At 40.3% G+C, this 20,516-nt stretch overlaps 2 protein-coding genes across 6 annotated transcripts in view; one reads left to right on the forward strand and one right to left on the reverse strand.

The window, feature by feature from the left end:
• LOC125020137 (ras/Rap GTPase-activating protein SynGAP-like) overlaps positions 1–13,646 on the forward strand; it is a 46,114-nt gene extending 32,468 nt beyond the window's left edge. For 4 of the 5 annotated variants that reach the window (XM_047605418.1, XM_047605422.1, XM_047605419.1 and 1 more), the window contains 5 exons: positions 3,097–3,675; positions 3,772–3,933; positions 5,211–5,422; positions 7,443–7,515; positions 9,682–13,646. In XM_047605418.1, the coding sequence (XP_047461374.1) occupies positions 3,097–3,675; positions 3,772–3,933; positions 5,211–5,422; positions 7,443–7,515; positions 9,682–9,720 (1,065 nt within the window). In that variant the 3' untranslated portion in view covers positions 9,721–13,646. The remainder of the gene's footprint in view (positions 1–3,096; positions 3,676–3,771; positions 3,934–5,210; positions 5,423–7,442; positions 7,516–9,681) is intronic. The other variant, XM_047605420.1, reaches the window with a different exon arrangement.
• A 3,289-nt stretch (positions 13,647–16,935) lies between these two features.
• On the reverse strand, positions 16,936–20,122 carry LOC125020222 (relaxin-3 receptor 1-like). Its single transcript, XM_047605537.1, has one exon. The coding sequence runs from the start codon at positions 19,786–19,788 to the stop codon at positions 18,580–18,582; it is 1,209 nt and encodes a 402-aa protein (XP_047461493.1). The 5' UTR covers positions 19,789–20,122; the 3' UTR covers positions 16,936–18,579.
• Positions 20,123–20,516: the final 394 nt, after the last annotated feature.

Consider the following 20,516-nt stretch of genomic DNA (forward strand, 5'->3'; position numbering starts at 1 on the left):
ATTTCAACCCAAGTTCCATCTACTAACATAAAGGAGGTAGAGCTTATGTCCTACACTGCAGTCAGCCACCAGGGGGAGCTCTACTTGCTTTGGCTTCACTATTCAGGAGCTGTTCCTCCGTCCATCTTTATACTGTCTATGGTCTAAATCTGTAGGGCTACATGTGGGAAAGTGTAAAGGATACCACAGACACCCAAGTCCACAACCTCCAACCAAGTGCTTTAAAGTAAACTTGAAACACACACAAAAAAACAAAGCAGCAAAGCTGAAAAAAGATCAGATTGGTCTAAAGTTTCCAGAGAGTGAACCTCTAATGCACAGCTGCTTTTAGAGTAGATCCTGAACAGAGATTAAACAGAAGGCTTCAGATGATGTGACACAATTGCAAAAAAAAAAAATATATATATATATAAATAAATAAAAAATAGTAGCTGACTGGCTGCTGGGGGAATTATTGGACAAGAGCTGTGTTGTTGAAATGGAGAATTAATTGATTTTGACAGCGTGGGAAAGAGGAAGTGATGAAGAGAATGCAGCAGAAGAAAATAGACCTGGAGCAATAAACAGAACAGAACTTCCTCATTGAACTTTCGGCTAAGCTTCATTAATGAGGTTCACAGGAGGAGATTATTTTTACCATTTTTTTTTTGATGAAAAATAGACCACAATCTTTCTAAATTACAGCAAATAGAAACTGAAACTTATTTCAGTAGATTTTAAAACTCTTTTTTGTAATTTGTAATTGTTGTGCACACCTATCAACGTTCCCCATCTCCTAAACTAAAACGATTTATCAACCTAAGCTGATTGCTTTTTGTTCACTGTCATCGGGGCGTGTTATAATTTACAGTTTCTACAAAAACTAATTACAAAAAAACACCTGACAGTGGAGAAATATGGTTAAAACCTCCCTCGATAGACTAGAGTTTTATGTTACAGAACTTTATTTATTTCTACAGATTATTATTTTGTCTTTTTATTTTTTTTGCTTTGGCTGAGTACAGACACAACTTTATCTCTGCTGCGTCCAACACCGTGATGAGAGTCACAGCCGAGGATTAATTTGCAAGATTTTTCACTAAGGAGGCCCTGATTGTTTTTCCTAAATCTCAAGCCAAATTACCCAACATACTTAGAGCCTGGCTGTTTATTCTTAGTGTGATTTTAACACCTCCATTGAGCTGCTGAATTCATATTAGCGCTTGCAGTCCATTAGATCCCTCATGTACTGAGACCGATGCCGGGGTATCAGAATGAAGTCCAAATGAACCGTTTACAAAATGGCCCTCTCTCTTCAGCAGCAGCAGCACGACATGCAAATGTAGCAGTAGTCTGAGGGCACTTGTCACGCACTGATCCAGGATAGTTCACTCGCCCGCTCTGCTGAACTTTGCCGAGTGCTTGACATCTATCACACCGCGTGTCCTCGTTTCAACGGGGCTGGAAGCTAGGCTGTCCGTCAATAGGAACGAAATAAAGTGTCAGAGCTCCTATTGCTGCCCATCATCATCAGACTTACCCCTCGTCTGCGTTGTCACGGTTTCAGGATCTGTTCTGAAGACCAGAGCTGGGGAGCTTTTTGACAAAGTAACCGCCACTTGAGCAGGAGTCTTGTACACAGTGAGACAATTTTAAGCTAAATGGCCCCTAATGAACTTTCTGGCCATGTCTTGCTGATGGGGGTGCTGATCCATGACACTGATAAGTTTTCCGTCGGTGTAAAACGATATGTGTTTAATGATGCCGTCGTGTAGTCTTGAGCTATTTCTGTCCCGCTGCGTGGGCCTTAATGGAACAAACATCACAAGCCTCCTGCTCATTAATACAGATGGTGCAGCCAGGACAGTGCTTCATGAATTAATCACCTGTCTATCCATCCATCTGTCTATACATTTATTCATGCGTACGCCTGGTGTTTTATAAACCTGTAATGGCTGTAGGTTTAAAAACAACAGAGCTTTTAGTTTTTATGTACATCTCTCTCTCTTTTTTTTTTTTTTTGCATTTTCTCCTTTTAAGGGAACATCTGTATAATCTAATGCAACGCAGCCGCTCTCACATAAAATCTCCTTTTACGATGCCTTTAATGTTGAGTTGTTGTCGACGGCGTCATAGAGGCTTTGATTTAATTCATATGTTTGGAGCTGAGGTCAGCTCATCGGCGGTGGCGTTGTACTGGGCTGCTTTATATTGAGAGGTTTCTATTGTATATTCTACCTTTCTTGTTTGTGCTAATGGAAGAGGACGACGAAAATATAGAACACGTCAATACATTGTTGCCCAGGACCCGTCAGCAGTTACTATGACCTCAGTGATGAAAATGACAGAAACTGAATATCCGACAGTGTTGCAGCAGACAGGAGAATATCATGTGTAAAGATAATGGTATGGCTTATGGGACTGCATTAATGCATCAGTCTTCAACAGGGAGTCCGTGACCCCTAGGGGTCTGTGGAGGTACTATAGGGGGTATCGCAAAATCTTTGGTTGATTAGACATTTTTTATATATGTATGTATATATATATATATATATATATATTTATTTATTATTTAATAGCCACAAATTTAAATTTATTTAAATACACATTGACATGAATCCAACACATTTTAGTAAAGCTCTACGCCAAGTTTAATATAGAATATATATGCTAGTTGAAGACCCCTGATCTAGAGCTTGTTCGTACTCCAGCATCATTCTGTAATTTTTTCGCTAAAATGCTAGTGAGCAACTACTCAGCTGAGTTTCTCTGTGTATTTCTAACAATGGCAAACAATGGCAAACGTGGAAACAGTTAATACAATCACTGCAACACAGAAAACAGAAGACTGAACAGATGGTTTGTAGGGGTCAGAATGAGGAGGAATTTTCTGTGCTTGTCCGGGCGCTTAGAGACGTAGACGAGGAAATTAATTTTCAACAGTTGTTGTGGCCAGTGCAACACGTACTTACATTCCTGGGAAGATGCCCGATTTAGTCACCTTTTTTTTGTTACATCTTGCTTTCTGCCTTTCAGTCTTATTGGGTTTTTACCACTGAGGGCATCATAGGTGCTTTGAGTGAACGTTTTTTTTTTTAACTTCTTCTCACCTTTCAGGAGTCTCTCCAGCAGCAGCACCTGATGGGTGTCGCATCCCAGACGCCCACCGGCACCGGTACTCCCGCCTCTTTGGCCACACCTCCAACCACAGTCCATCCTGTCCGCCAGTCGTCCATGGCCGCGCCACAGCACCTCAAGTCCCAGCGCTCCATCAACACTCCGGCCACTGCCACTCCTCCGAAGGTCCGTCCGCAGAGCAGGAACCTCCTCCTCGACTCCTCTGAAGGAAACTTCAGCGGCAGTCAGCCGAAATCACGCCTGTCTCAGCAGCCATCTCAACAGCAGCAGCAGCATCAGCAGCAGCAGCAGCAGCAGCATCATCATCAGACGCAGCAGCAGCAGCAGCAGCAGCAGCAGCAGCAGCAGCAGCAGCACCAACAGGACTCACAGCTGCCGGTGACAGACAGTCCAGCTCCTGGCCTCCCGTACCAGACGAGCTCCACCAAAGAGAACCAGGGCCAGACAGCAGCTGCAGAGGAGTCAACAGACACACCCACGAAAAGCACCAAGAAGCCTCAGCAGTCACAACTGCAGCCGCCGCAGCAGCATCTGCTCAAGCCAGTTGTCAATAAACAGGTCGGTCTGAAAACTTGTGTTGAAATGTGACGATAAAAACGCCTATGAGTGAAACGAGAGCTGACGTCATGACTCCGCTTTGTTGTCCTGTCTCAGGGTTCCCAGTCAAACTTGAACACCTCGGGCCTGAATGAGCGCACGGTCGCCTGGGTGTCCAACATGCCACATCTGTCAGCTGACATCGAGAGCCTGCGGCCGGACCGTGAGGGCCAACTGAAAGAGTACTCCAAGAGTATGGATGAGTCACGACTAGAGAGGGTCAGCACTTGTTGTTGTTTTTCTCTAATTCCACAAATGTTTGAGGTCCTCGCAATTACATACAAGTAGTTAAGCACAACTACAGAGAAACCTCAGAGAAACTGAATGCCCTTTTCAGTAAACTTCTGAGATTTAATAAAAGGTTTCCACTCTCCGCGACCCCTAGTGGGTACACAGAGGTACTGCAGTGGTCACAAAATCTTTGGTTGAGTAGACATTTTTTATATATTTTTTTAAATTTTCCCCCACAATTTTAAATTTCTCCGAATACACATTAACATGAATCCAACATATTTCAGTAAAAGGATCAATGGAGGCAGAAGACGGATTGCTTCAATAATAAAAAAAAAAGAAATAAATTTGAACCAGTGTATTATCTCAACAGGTTAATACTCAACACAAAATGATAATACTAATGTATATTTATAAATAGCACAAGGCCAAGTTTAATATAGAACATATTTAGCAGGTAGGGGTCTCTACTTAATCTCTCCATCAGTTCGGGGTCCTTGGCCTGAAAAACGTTCAAGACCACTGCTCTAGTAAAACAATCATATTTGAAAGAAATTATTGATTTAATAATCATAAGATTTGCTCTGGAGGCAGTTTGTATAGCTTTCCATAAAGACTGGAACCATCCAGCTATTTTTTACAGTTGTGTTGATTCAACAAATGAGGTACTATGTATTAATTAGTGAGCTTTAGACGGGCTATTATTACTCATGCTAAGCTAAAAACCTACAAGCTCTGCTCGTGTCTACGATCATGTCCGAATCACTTTACTCTAAGACTTAAATTTACACAAAAAAATGATTAGAATTACAATTAAAACTTAAAGTGAGAGCAGAAATTAAAAAGGCTTTTCATGAATGAGGACTCGTATAGAACTTATAGAATCAGCCTTATCATGAGAGTTTCTAAAGAAAAACAATGAACTGATCATTATTCAAAGGTGACACACTCTAGTGCTACATTTAAAATAACCGAATTTTGGCTTTTTCATTACCTAAAACTTAGTTATTCCTTGTGCAACAGATCTACATCGTAGCCGGTGCCGTTTAATACTCTTTGTTTAAATAAAACATATGTCCATGGTTGATGGTTGCACACATTTAGCTTTGTTTAATTACACTGCATGTTCCACTGCATATTCATCCAACTTGCTGCTTGGCATAACACCAGCTGTTCAACAAAGTAGACCCTGCATTGATAAAATCACCTTATGTCTCAGGCATATTTCTGAATACCACACCGACACCGTTTCGTTCATTTTTCAGGTAAGAGAATACGAAGAAGAAATTCATTCCCTGAAGGAGCGGCTCAAGATGTCCCACCGCAAACTTGAAGAATACGAGCAGAGACTCCTGTCGCAGGAGCATCAGACAAACAAGATCCTGCAGCAGTATCAGAACCGTCTGGAAGACAGCGAGCGCCGCCTCAAGCAGCAGCAACTGGAGAAGGACTCTCAAATCAAAGGCATCATCCACAGGTGATTAGCTTTCAGGATGAACTGCAGCAGGCAGAAATGAGGCTGTGCCAGTCACTGCTTGACTTCCTCTTTTAATTTTCCAGATGAGCCACACACATGTCTACGTAACTATGAAAATGTTGCCGTAAAGATTAAAATTTACACTATTTCAAAAGTAATGCCACATCATGGCTATAAAGTGGAACCAAAATGGTGCATTTACCGTGGAGATACTCAGTGTTGTTACTCGGCTTATGCTGACGTGACCTGGTGAGGCAATGCCTGTTCACAATGTAACAGCTTTTGCTGTTGCTTGAAAGTTGCAACATATGAACTGCAGCGTAAAATCCGTAGTTAAACACAACCGCAGAGAATCTCATGCAAAGTAGATGTGGTTCAAAATGTTCACCAGCTTCGCCCTTTTTTTTTTTTTTTTTTTAAGAAATTGCCTTCATTCAAAGAAATACTTTACAACAGTGAGTTTTCACATTGTGATTTAGTAAATACTTTCCTCACAAGTATAACCTGATTATGTATGATATTCTAAAGGCATCATAGCATATAAGTTACTTAGCGTAGCTTAGCACACTTAGCACACAGACTGGAAGCAGGGAAACTAGGTTAGACGACAAAATAGTTTAAAGCAAAATCACATTAAAGTCTGACACATGTCTTTAAACGAAATATTAGGTTTTCTGTTCGGAGAATAGATTTTACTTCAAATATGACACATTCTAGTGCAAAAAAATCCAACCTTGGGTTTTTCTGAATCTCATGCAAATGTAATGTGATTCAAAATTGATCACCGGCTTCTCAGATGTTATTAATAAATCACCTCCTTTCGAAGAAATGCCTTAGACCAAATTCCAGTCTTCACAGAAGTTTAAGACCTTCACAAAATATGAGCAGATAGCATAGATTAGCATAGAGGCTGGAAACGTTGGGAGACAGTTAACCTATGTGTGCAGAAATTAAAACTGACATTTTTGTTTCCAAATGATTGATGCCATTTAGTAGGGTTAATACACGCTTTGTGCTGAGATAATAACATTGTAGCTTTAGCTCTGTGCTCAAATGTACCCTGTGGAGTATTGTTTTAAACCAGCTTATTTGTTACCATCCAACTCTGCATAAATATGTGCATAAAAAGTGGGAAAGGAAGACTAAAACGGTGACTGACGATTAAAAACCTGCCGACTTGGGGAATAAATCACGTGAAGCCTGTGACTTTAAGGCAGGAGACAGTAAAAATAGCTCCAGACTGAACGATCAAATGTGTCGAAGAGGATGAGACTATCACTTTAATGAGCAATACTATCACCAATGCACCTTTTTAATTGTGTTTCCTACATTTGAAGCATCTCGTCACTCCCTCATCTGCAGTAGTTTAATGGGTGCCTGCTTCCTGGAAATTCTAATTAAAATCTGGGAGACATTTAGATGGAAATGTGACCATGCTAGTTCCCATGCTAACAGGAGACAGAATTCACACAAACAGTAGAGCCACTAAACATGGTATCATTCTCCAGTAGTGGTCAAAAACTCCACAAGGCACCTTTAACTTACAGAGAGTAGAGTGGTATATATCCTCAAGTGCAACTTTTTTTTTGTTTTCCATTAAAAAAACACAGAAGAAACCGAACGTGATTAATTCTGACCACACTTGGAATGAATGAGGTGGGATTTGTACCTGTTGAAGTGCTCGTGCACCACATTAGATTCCTTTGTGAAAGCCAACGTCCGTATAAAGAGCTCACATGCCATCTCATTTGGTAGAAGTCCTACTAATAGATGGGTGCACACTTCACTCATTTCACAAGTTCTCGATCTCAACAGCTGAATCTGAGCTACCCAGACGGGTCCGGAGGCAGCTCAGATTCAGCTTCAAGAAGCTCCGAGGATAGCTGAATGTTCTCTTAAACATGTCAGGATCTTAATATCATCATATGGCCGCATAATCCTAGAGTAAATCTGAAGAACACCGGCTCCGTAACTCTATTCTTGTCAACCGGTATGTTTGTTTCTATTTCCCTGTTGTCAGACTCATGGCTGTGGAAGATGAGCTGAGAGGGGGTGCCATTCCTGATATTAAGCCTCGAATCCTCACAGACCAGGTTTGTGCCTGTGTCTACATCTTTTATCATCCCTATTCGCTAAACCAGTCATGTCCTAAAACAGCTTGCTTCATTCTTGCATCACATCCAGAGCATTTTGCCAAAGCCGATTTAAGGGAGGGGAGAAAAAATACGTTTTTAGCCGTCATACATATCACCTACTACCATCTTTAAAAAAAAAAAAAAAAAAAAAAAACATTTATGTCACGTGAACCAACATTTCATCATTTACTACACATACCTGAGAGGAGGACGACAACACGGCCGCTCCTTAAAAATCAAGAGCTGGGTCTGTGTGCGGAGGTTAATCTAATGTGTCACCGTGACAGAAAAGCAAGCCTTCAACACCAGCTGAGTGTCTTATTTACCAAAAAAGAGAGTATCATTGTGGCACGGAACGCATTCATAATTAGAAAAACCTTGACTCTGACTCACCAGCAGCGTCACAGCGATTCTTCGGGGCCCTGCTTCGTGAATGCACCATGTGGGCTGAATTGTGACGCAGGTGAAGAGGCTGTGTGTGTCGCGCTTATGCCTAAATAACTTGGGGGTGGGGGGGGGGGCAACAACAACATTTTCTGTCCTTCTCTGCAGCTCTCAATACCAAAGGCTAACAGGCAGAATTGGCCTCTTGAAAACAGTATACAGAAATGTCGCTGCACCAGTGGGCCTGCAGCAAGATTGCGATTGAGTATTTTTTATTTTTTTTGTTATTTTTTTTTATACCAAACCAAATATGAAAGATGGAAATAAACGTCCAAACTGTCTTGCCAAATTTAGAGTGTAGCAAAGCAGGTTCATTATGGATAAGAAGGATTCGTCTCCAAGCTGTAAAGTTGGCTCAAAGTACTGTCAGAAGTACGTCTCATTCAAGAAGTGTTGAGAAATGTTATTCCTTCAGGAAAAATCCCTGGAAAATCAAACAGAGTCAGGCTAACTGTTTCCAGCTAAACAAGCTAACCAGTTGCCATGGTTTCACATACAGACATGAGAGTGGCTTCAGTCTTCTCATCTGAATCTTGCTTTATACCTTTGAAAAAGAGCCTAAACAAACATTTGTAGTTCTGTGTCAGATCTACACCGTCGTTCTAAATAAAAAGCTTAATGTGCACCTCCCTGGAAATGAAAAATGTCGTGTTGACACAGACTGTCGGCAACGACTGTCGGTCCAAAACGCATTTCTTCATCCACATCCATCAGTAGCTGGACAAACACACACAAATTCACCTTTCTTCTTCTTTTTACGCACCATCTACCCTGACATCTTTGTGTTTTGTTGCTAAACCTTTTGTAGCTCCGAAATACAGAGAAAACTTAACACAGCTGACTAGGTGCCAACGAGAGTTTTTGGTCAAAATTAGGTCGACACAGCAGCGTACAAAATAGGCTACAGCATAGACCTGTTGTCTTGGGTCTAGTCAATAGGTCTTCAACTTTTGAGTCTGTGACCCCCAGGGGGTCCACAGAGGTACTGCAAGGGGGTCATAAAATCTTTGGTTGATTAGACATTTTTATATGTTTTTAAAGTTAAAGTCCAAAATTTCCCCCATAAATTTAAATTTCTTTGAATACACATTAACGTGAATCCAACATATTTTTGTAAAGGGATAATGAATAGCTTAATACTGAATGCAGTATATCAGTCTATGCTGTTGTAAGCATTTGCACCAATCAGCCACAACATTAAAACCACCATCTTGTGACATTTCAATATGGTTTGGACCTGACATTCATGTGGATGTTACTTAGACATGTACCACCCACCTAGACCAAACCAGGCACCCCCACCTCATAGCAATGACACAGCAGTATGCAGCTTGACACAGGCACACACACTGATCCACAGAGACCCCTCCGCTCAACCCATAGGACCTAAAAAAAATGCCTGATCGGTGTATACGCTGATGTGTCGGCAGTGTTCTCTAATTGCAATGCTAAGACACTTGTTGCGTCATCTAGTCAGCTGTGGAGTTTCTATCAAACAATGTGACTGGAGTTTAAACTCGGGCACAGATCCAAAGCAGAAGTATAAATGTAGCTGTAGCTTAACTCTGTGCGGCCAAATGCTATTTACCCTAAAATCTCGACTTGGTGCTTTAAACGTGCACTATCTTGACTGTCTAAATGGAGGAAAGAGGTAATTTCATCTGTTTTCTCTCCCTTCAGTCTATCAGCCAGGGGTACGGTGGCCACCCAGGATCCTGACTGCCAGTTCCCAGGTGACCAGAGTTCATGATGGTCACTCGAGTGTGAGAAGACTTAAGATGCTCCTACACAAAAAAAAAGAAACACACACAAACTAAACTAAAAACATTGAGACAAAAAGACAAAAGCTCTGCAGTGGATCCAGCAGGACTACCAGAGGCATCATCTCACAACATTCTTACAAAAAAAAACTTTGCACATATTCAAACTAAGCCTGTACCAGAACCTGACAATCAGTCTAGAGTGAGGACCAGTGTGTGCAGCCAAATCTACTGCTCATGTTGACTGAAATATAAGCCAGTGCTACAACTAATGGCAATACTGTAACCAATGAGATTCTTGATTTAATTAGAACAAATAAGAAGAGGAGGAGTGTAAAACTCTCTGGGATGAAGATGGATTCGTGATTTTCCCGGCTACAAGCAGCCTGGTTGCATCTCACTTATAAGTGGCCACAGACGACATGTAAAAAAAAAAATTAAATTTTGATGAAAAGCACAACATCTCATCATGGCGACAAGCAACAAGTGCGCTGTTAAAGCCGTCTACGGTCCTCAGATGTAGGGCCCAAGCAAGTTTACTATTTGGTTCTCATGAAATCATTTAACATAATCAATCAATGGTTTTTGTGACAACTTTTGCATCTTTTATAAAAAATGGAAAAAAAAAAAGCCTTCCCATCTGAAAAGATGCCAAACGAGTCCTACAATCAGTTTATAACTGCTTCAAGTACAATCCCAATCTTCTCGTTGGTTTCCCTTTTCCTTCGGCACACAGTGTAAAAGCCTCGACTTTCAGTGTACAGAAGTATTTCTTAAAACTACTAAACATTTTTAATTATGGACATAATAATCAGATGTGTTTCGTTCACTTTGTAATAATATTAATAATGATCATAATTATCATGATAAAGTATATAGAACATTTCAAGATGGCGATACAAAGTGCTGCACTAAAAAAAACTGACATGTAACCTCAAGTCATGAAAGATAATTGTGTGTAAAAGACTCTTTTTCAAAGAGTGCTATGATTTTTTTGTTGCATTATGGGAATTAGAGCATTCACCGGTTTTGATTTTTGAGTTGTAGTTAAGGGGGAATTGCAGATCTAAATTGCAGGAGTGCACTTAAAAAAAAAAATCCATTTAGATTTCATGTTTTATAAATTTCTTTCAACTTCTCAGACATGGCTCAGCAACTTTATAGTTTCTCAAATCAATGCTCGTCTGTGTGCCCTTTTACGGTTGGTTAACCTGAAATAAATTAATTAATTAAGATCACCCGAGGCCCCTGGCATCTCAGCCATTCACGTTTTGCATTTTCATCACTTATCTCTTCAGGCTTTTGGGGAAAAAAAACACAAAACAAAACATGTTAACGTTTCAGCGTGGCACTTTGTAACACCGGTTTGAAAAAAAAAGGCGCTTTATGCATCAATTTTAAATTATACACGAGACGTGCACCTGGAAGCAAATCATATTATAGCAAGTAGTGAAAACTCATCTGTTGTTTTGAATGTTTCTGAAGCATAGATGTGCAACAGTTCTGCATGTGCTTTTTAAACGCAAGGAGCAGTAAGTCAGTTCGCTGTCAGATGTTAATCTAATGTACAAAAAAAAAAAACGTAAAAAAAATAAATAAATTGACACAGCTTTCATATCAGAGGGCATCTTTTTTAATCCAGCCTGCTGACTCTTCCAGGTTTCTAGATTATTATTATTATTATTATTTTTTTTTTTTTTTCCCAGAAGAGAGTGGCATTCAGCCTTTTGCATTATACAATATGGGAAAATAGAGAGAAATTGCAGACTGACAAAAAGCGTTGAGGAAGCGGAAACAACTGAACAATAAGAAGTATAAAAGCAGGGATATGTAGTATATGTGCATAGGATTTGACTGCCTTACAGTCTGCCACAGGGCCTAAAATAACAATGCCAGTACAGAAAAAAAAAAAAAAAAAAAAATGTAAATTTTGTATATAAAATGTCTTCTTTTTTTTGTAGTCAGGTGATGAATTAATAAGCGGTGTGTTGGTTAACTCTGTATGTTAGTCAGAATCATTCACATTACAGATTTCATGGTTGATATAATTTATCTTAACCTCTTGCCTTTAAAAAGACATTTTCTTTCGAGATAAATATCAATGATACACAGTTAAATGTTTATGTTACCAGAAATGTATAAAATAGCTTCATGTATATCTATTCTTATATGTAAAATGTATTCAAATCAAGGGTAGGCCTTCAGGCATGCTGAAGTTGTGGTAAAATAAACTAAAAACTTATATTATTGAAACTCTTAATGCTGCAATCCAGAAACTACAGTGCTATTTGTGTGGCCGCGTCCGCGGGACGAGAGCTGAAGCAACATTTCTGTTCAAGACGCCATCAACGCGACGGATTCTTCCAAAACGTTCGCCTTTGCTGTGTCGCCGAAATAGCAGTGGTGCTTTCAACAGTGCTGGATTGCAGTTTTAAGCTTCTTTTGAAATATGCGTTTATTTATTTGGCCTGCGTTGCAATACAGTATTTTGAAATGTTAGACTGCACTTCTGTTTTCAACTTTACGGGAACACATAATCTCTTTTAAAGACATAAATATTATAGTATATACCCATGTATTATTGAAACTTTCTATTAGCTGCAGGGGTACGGTGTGCTACCTCTGAAATCACGCCATCGTTACACGAATGCACCATTCTCTGTTGGAATTAAGGATCCTTATCTGCTTTATACCACGACCTGAGAGGATGCTTTCTTCCATTTGGCTACAATTGTTTATTTCAGAGACTATATACGATACTAAAACTTATTTATAAAAGTTATAGAAGTTATACCTTTGCTTCTAACCTGGATGGAAAAAAAATATGTTTTGGTTTGCTTGTTTATTGCTATTTTTAGATTTTCTGTACACAACTTTTGTCATCACGGGGCCATTTCTAAAGTTCGACGTGTTTACTATTGTATTTAAGTGCCGTTACCATTAAAGTCATACAGATCTCCTTTTAATTATGGGATGAGATTGGTTGTGTTCCAGGTATTAGTCAGACTCTCAGGTGTTAAAAGGAACACAGAGATAACTTTTAATATATTTTAAATCCAGATGCACATAAAACGGAATCACAGATATTTGTGGAGAGAGAATTAAAGTTAAATATAGTTCAAAGAGCACATGTGCTGAAGTAACTTCTTTTATTTTGCCCTTGTCTCTTATTATACGTCACATAAGGGTTTCGATTCTTGGTCCCAGTGAAAAAATGTAACAAATGCCCTGCATTAGTGAATGTTGATGGTGAATATTATATGAGATGCTATTGAAGAAGTGCTTTATGTTTGCAGCATTTTACAGTGTACGAAGGGGGGTCAACCGCTGCTTTGCCACAGCCAGAGCAGGAACTAATAAATCTTGTATTTTTTTGAATGAGGGCGTTTAACATTAATCGACACATTTACGTTTCTAAAGCAGATGTATAGCGTTTTGGGATGAAACTAAATATTTTTCTCGGCAGCTATTATTCTGCACAATTGACCTACTGTGTCACAAATATATACATATACATATATATATATAAATATATATAAATAGTTGGTTGGGGTTTCTGACTTGAATTAGGCCTACTGGATGTAACTCCTTAATTTACTTGACATTTCTTTTGAAATAAGCCATGCCCCATTGATAAGCCATACCCTCCAGTCCCCTGATGTTGTATGGTGGATGTTTAATGTTGGTAGTTTTATTTATAATGGTAGTTATTGTAGGTATGATTGCGCTTGTAATTATTATTATTATCATTATTATTATTATTATTATTATTAGTGTAAGTATACTTGATTGATATGATTTGGTTTTGTTTTGAACAAAGGGAATGTATTCATTTTTCAGGTGATTTTTTTCCCGAGTGATTTAAATAAATTAATAAATCCCTAATGGAGGATCTGTTATTTAAAGTAACAAGTGAAACAAGTGAACCGTGAGAACATCTAGTACATCTAGACTACACACACTGTCTATATATGCATGGATCAGGCGTAACAATAAAACAACTAACATGTGACGTAAATAAAATTGACCATCTTGTGACGACACAATGTTTTGCTGGGAAAACTTTTGGACCTTGTATTCATGTGGATGTTACTTAGACATGTACCGCCCACCTAGACCAGACCAGACACCCCCACCCCATAGCAATGACACTCCTTGATGACAGCAGCCTGACGGTTTAGGGGGGAAAAAAAGCATGAAAACAGGTGTTGACCTGGCCTTCAAATACACTAGATCCCAAACTGATCAAGTATCTGTGGATGATACACTCAACCCATACAACCCAAAGGCCGCCCACTAACAACTGTTTCCAGACACCATATGACACCCTCAGAAGACCAATGTCCATTGTCTGATGAGTCGCAACTGTTTTGAAGGCACAAGCAGACCTACACAATATTAAGAAGGTGGCCATAATGTTATGCATGATCAGTGCGTGTATGCAGAGAAGCAGCTGGAAAACAGTTTAGAAACTCAAGTATCTCAAGTGTTGGATATTTCGTTCAAGAGTCCAAAAACAAAGGTGCAACAGTGGGACAGTGAATACCAACACAACCTCAAACAAAAGCCAATGGTGGATGTGTCTAATGCCAAGAGTCTGCACACGAGTTTGTCGCAACATATTCAGAAGATGATAAAAAATGATGTTGTGCCTGCTTTGCTGCCAGGTGACAAATCGGATGATGACTCCTTAAAGGAGTAGTTGGGAGACAAATTGGGAAATGTGCTGGCGAAGAGGCAAAGACTGATGCAAGAGCAGTTGCCAGGCAATCACCGGAGACAAGAGGATTAACAGTATGGCACATAACCATGCAAAAAAAGAAAAAACATGTTCTTTGAAAGGATTAAACAGATTTCATATGAAATGCCAGTTGATGATCTTTAGGAGTGATTGATGACTGTGTTTAAAACCAGGTGCAATTGTTAGAGGAGCATTCTTAAACAGCTCTGGTCTTAAATACGGGAGATTCGGCTATAAAAGCTTCAGTAATCGATGGTTCAATGGCTATGTGTAATGTGTGTGTAATGTGTGCGTAAAGGTCTCCCACAGTGACAAACCCAGCAATTCCCCAGTTCTCTACCGGGCATTTTAGCATCTGTTAGCTCAGTGCTAATCAACTTCATGTCATAAGCTACTGCAAACAGATTTGAGAAAGTCTTGAGAGAACTGACACACAAAAAGAAGTCTGCAGTTAGCTGGGAAACATAGCAGAGAATCAAGCGTCTGAAGCATCACGAGTTTAAATTGTGCCAAAAACCGAACGCAAACGATTCCAAATACGACAACATCAGCAAACTAATGCTCGTGTTGGATGATCCTGGATGTGTAAATAGGCAAGAGTCAGCTCTGCCTATCGCTGAATATTCAGAAAGTAATACTGTGCATGTTTTACCACCAAAAGAAAGTCATTAGTTGGTGGTTCCTTAAAGGAATTCTTTGACAAATTGACAAACACACTTGCCAGAAAGATAACCGATGATGAACCAATGAACCGAGAGCAGTTGCCAGGCAATCAAGCATTTTTGAGGGTGGTCCTTTTGTACAGATTAAACCAATTAGATCTAAAACGTTAACTGAGAAGTGGCTGTAGAAACAGCTGCAGTTGTTTTAAGTCTCTGTGCTAAGCTAAGGAGGCATATTTATTCATTTTCCCAAAAATACCCAGTACTGGGGATGACTCTTGTGCCTTAAATTTGCACCCTGGGGATAAATAAAGTTTTCTAAATCTAAATCTCATGTTCACTCCAGAAAAAAACAATAAAATAATATGACAAATGCAATAATAAACATGTCAGCCGTGGCTGACTTTGCCAAAACACCAAACAGCTTTTTATTAAAAACAATCATCGCTGCTTCAGAGATCTGGCAAACAAAGCAGAGTTCATGTGAGGACACAGTGTGTGTGGCCTCCAACCAGCACGATTGTTGCCCCAGTCCAGCTCTGATGTGCAACTTTAAAGACTCCAGACATGTCAAAGCGTCGCTGGAAGGCTCCGCCGCTTCTTTACCCATGAAAGGGTGAAACATTTCCAGACAAATCACAAACCAACAAACAATGCTCCCCCTTGTCAACACAACTTCACCGTCACCGTGCCTCTGAATCACTCCCATCCGAGGGTGACGTGCCGCCATTCTGCAAGAAAAATGAATCAGTTTCACAGCTCCTTCGGTTTCCTCTCTGGCCCGATCACACTCCTTCGCGTCTCTTATATATTTGCGATGTATTTACGCTTATGCCGTCAACATGCCTGCGGTACACGTCACCTTTCGGGCCGAGTCGTGTTTTTTTCAGTTTGCCTTGAAAATGTCAGATCCATGAAATCTGGAGCAAAACGCGGAGCAGATTTAAGCGTCTGTAATTGATTTATGTTCTGTGTGCGCTGCCAAAGACTGACACAAGCAATTAATGGAGACTTAGCAGAAGTTCTTGATCAAACAGCAGAAAGCAACAGGATGTTTAAGGCTTCTGTTAGTGAGTCGGACTATTTTAAGGAATAATTCAGTGGTTTAGAGCATTTTAACAAATTCTTATTCAGACAGTTATAAATAAATAAATATGAAGCTGGATTCGGTGGCAGGACAGATGGAGGAAACAAAAGTTACATCTCTAAAACTCAGTAATTACAAACTTAGGTTTTATTTATTCAATCAGGATTTTCAGACCATAGCAAAGATACATTTCGTTCACTAAGCTCACCTGCTGAATGTGCCTATTTGCTGTCTTAACAACAGTTTTATCAAATACCGCACTCGCATTTGGTTCATTAAACTCTCGTTGAGGCAGCAAATAAGCACATTTCCAAAAATATCAAAGATATTTTCACTAACTGCGCCGAGTCAATAATAGGATTAAAAAAGAAGAATCCACGTTAGTGTCCTCTGTTATATTTAAAACTGAACAACAGCATCATCTTGTGGTACAATGGATTCACAGAAGGTAGAATAGGGACCTGGATTTTTCCATAATAAACATGTGTTTACATATTGATCTATTTTATTTTAGAGACAGAATTCAGATTTGTTAAATTTTGCAACTGTACCGAAATCCTTCAAAATATGAGCTTCTGCTGAATTCTAACAAACCGAATCCGAACATTATTGCCTCCCCTGAGGTAAGTGAGGAAAACTGAGCAAAAAGCAATAACTCGAAAATACAAAGCAAAAATGTGGGTTGGGATAAACTTTTATTTTCAACGTGTTTTTAAGAGCGAAGTTAAACCGACAGCACAGCAGCATCCGTTTTATCAAACACTGGTACACAGCAGTAGTAGATTATTGGAAGGAGTTTTATGCTAATAACACAAACAATGAGTAAGACTTTGTTATGACACTGTTCATGAATGAGACTCACAAAAGCAGAAAAAGTCTTTAACATATTTACATAATGTACATCCTTACAGGGAAAAAGGTTTGTCGTTGTGAAATCCCTTAAAACTATCCAGGTTACAGTTTTATTTATTTATTCATTCCTTACATGAAAGTGGACAACAGAATTTGTACATAATTGAACCTTTCTGAAATCAACATCGTGACTGGAAAAGAGCAGCGAGAAGAAAATGTTTCATAAAGTCGATTTTCTGTAGCCTACTACACCAACAGCACAAATAAACTAAATAAAAAATAACCCATACGAGTACAAACTTACAAGCTCAAAACAATTAATCAGTAACATCCAAGTTCTTATCTGAGTGCATATCGACAATTTTATTTTGCATTTATACATTTTTTTTTTTAATTGATGAATATTTGTGCAAGCTTTTAATTCCTGCAGTTGGGAATTTCATATTTTTACAATTTTTTTTTTCCACAAAATACACATTTGTTCCAAAGTAGCAACTTGGTGCTTAAAATCAAATCTTCTTCTGTGATTTTCATCTTCTGAAATGAACACAAATGGCTTTTGTTGTCTGGTAAAACTCTGATTTTGGCTTTGAACATACTTAGTAATGTCTGAAGTTTTATTATTATCTCTGTAAGTTTCAAATTGTCCACAAACTGACTTTGTGGACAATCCAGATTGCTCTTTTCTGCAATAACAACAAAGGCGTTGTACTGCTCATGTATGTAATACCCCATGAAGAGTTAATTTGTTGATGTGCTGTGAACTGTGTGTATTTGTATTTGATGGTCTTTGTCAAACTGTTGACGCTATTCCTTAAATGCTGGTTTTCAACCACTTTCTTTCCCCACAAATCGTGGTCTCATTAACCTGCCCAGTCTTCACGGCCCGCCGTCACCCACTCCTCCCTGGGTGAACAATGCTCCAACCTGCCTCCCTCCTATACTCTCAGACTGTCACGTAACATCATCAGCTGCAGCTTGTATTTGCGTCATCATCAGATTCTACATGTTTGCTTTAGCCAGATGTTGGTTTATCTTGTTTCTTATCTCTCTACCCATCCGGCCTTAGATGGACGCTTCTCTCCATATGAGCGGGGTTCTGCTCAAGGTTTCTTTCGTCCCGTTAAAAGGAAGTTACTCTGGAGGTTCCAGGCCTGATCTTATCTTGTTATTGACGTTATACAAATAAAATTGAATTGAATATTAGGAGAATTAACAGTCGGTTGAACTAGTTCTCCTTTTGTATGCTACCGGACCACCAGCAGAGGAAGGGGACGCCTTAAAAACCTCAAACGGTGGAATAAAGATGGAAATACCCAATCTTTATTAGCGTCACTCAGCTGTTTTTACGCAGGTGTATGGAAATGATGATGCAAAGCAATTATAATCAGCTCAGAGAATTGTATAATAACTGTGACAGGCCTGTGTGAGCGTATATACTCATGCACAGCACAGACACGTCGCTGTGTTATGGCTTTACAGAGGGGACACTGCAGCTGGAAGCTTCGACAGCGGTGCGCAACTCACTTCAGTTTGGGATGTCTGGCTGTACATGTTGTTGAGAGGAATAGCCATCTGCCCGGCTTGCCCCGACCCCTCCTCTGAGTTCCTGCTGTAGGGCATCTTGGACATGATAGCCAGGCTCAGTTTGAGGAGCACATTATGGAGAGCCAGGCGGTATTCTTTTCTGACCAGGCAGTAGATGACAGGGTTGAAGCAGCTGCTGGTGAAAGCCAAGCAGTTGGCCAGGGGGAAAAAATACGTCTGGGCCGAGAGGAACGAGGGGCTGATGTCGACGATGTCGAGCTGGATCATGACGCTCCAGAGCGTGAGGACGTTGTAGGGGAACCAGCAGGCGCAGAACGACAGCACCACCACCGCCACGGACTTGGTGATGTCAGCCTTCCGCCGCGGGTTGCCGCTCTTCAGTTTGTGGCGGCACAGGAAGCGCAGCAGGAGCAGGTAGGAGAGGATGATGGTGGCGTAGGGCAGCAGGAACCCGAGCACCAAGCGCAGGAGCTGGTTCACTCCGAGCCAGGCCGTGCCGTCCGGGAAACGCAGCAGGCACGCCGTGTCGTTGCCGCCGCCCACGCGGCTCAGGTCTGCAAACACGGCTCGGGGAGCCGCCGCCACGAGCGCCGCGGCCCAGATGAAGGCCGTGACCACCGGAGAAGTGCACGTCCTGCTGCACAGGGAAGCGGTGGGTCTCAGAGCGGTGGCCACGTAGCAGTACCTGGTCACGCTCATGGCCGTCAGGAAGAAGCAGCTCGCGAACACGTTCAGGCCAGTGAGCAAGGACACAGCCTTGCATGTGGCCAAGTCAAAAGGCCAGCTGTAGTCGAGCGCTATGTCCACGGCCCAAAAAGGCAAGGCCAGGGAAAACAGCAGATGAGCCAAAGCTAGGTTGAAGACGAAGAAATTGATTGTGCCCGTAGTGATGGTGTGAGTGGAGTAAAGCAGGAACATGACCAACAAATTCCCCAGCACTCCTGCCGTAGCCACAATAAAGTAAACCACGGAGATGACTATTCTTAGCCACGGAGATCCGTCATCAAAAATCTCCAGCCCGTCCACGATACTTGTGCTGTTAAAAATCAGCTGAGAGCTGTTGCACAGCGGGCCTACGTGGCAGGCATTAAGGATGTGGCTGAATAACTCGAGTGTCTTCACGTCAGTGTTTGACATGTTGCTACCCCGGAGGTCTCTCTGATGACCGGGAAGTTTGTCCCGTGAATAGATGCTCAGATGTTTCCTCTTCCCCCCCTCCTCCTTATATAGGCAACAATAAATTAAAAAAAAAAAAAAAAAAAGAAGAAGAAGAAAAAAGAAGAAAGAAAGCTCTGGCTGCTTGTTTATATTAGATGACCGTCATCTGTCCGCTGCAAGGAAAGAGGAAACTATTATGACATAATCGGCGCCGTAGCTTATGAGCAAATAAGTTGATTATCTTTGTCAGATAAACAAATTACACTGAAGTGTTACCCGCAGACTCGGATAATCTAATTCAGTTGTCAAAGAATCAAAGGGGAAATATTAATGCAAAGTCATTAAACTAATCTGAAGTGGAAAAGACTGTCAGAAGTCCACCACTTTTCAATCATGCACTCCTTGATTGGACTGCTGACCATAATTAGGGACATGTTTATATACACAGCAGACAAGCTGGACTTGTTAGGAATATCATTATATGTATTATTATTATCATTACAATTATTATACTGTATTATCTGCTACATAATTGAGAAAGAAAGTCATTTTTAGAAATCTTAGATGCAACATGAAGTATAATATAAAACATTAAATAAAACTTACTGCAATGAGGAATTAGTTAATCCAGATAGTGTTCATGAATTTCTTTATACACATACATTAAATATATAATAATTATATTATAATAATAATATATATAATTA

Source organism: Mugil cephalus, chromosome 14 (genome assembly GCF_022458985.1).
Source record: "Mugil cephalus isolate CIBA_MC_2020 chromosome 14, CIBA_Mcephalus_1.1, whole genome shotgun sequence".
Classification (NCBI taxonomy): domain Eukaryota; kingdom Metazoa; phylum Chordata; class Actinopteri; order Mugiliformes; family Mugilidae; genus Mugil; species Mugil cephalus.

Excerpts from the sequence above, each read along its gene's own strand:
- LOC125020222 (XM_047605537.1), bottom strand. The coding sequence starts at position 19,788 with ATGTCAAACACTGACGTGAAGACACTCGAGTTATTCAGCCACATCCTT.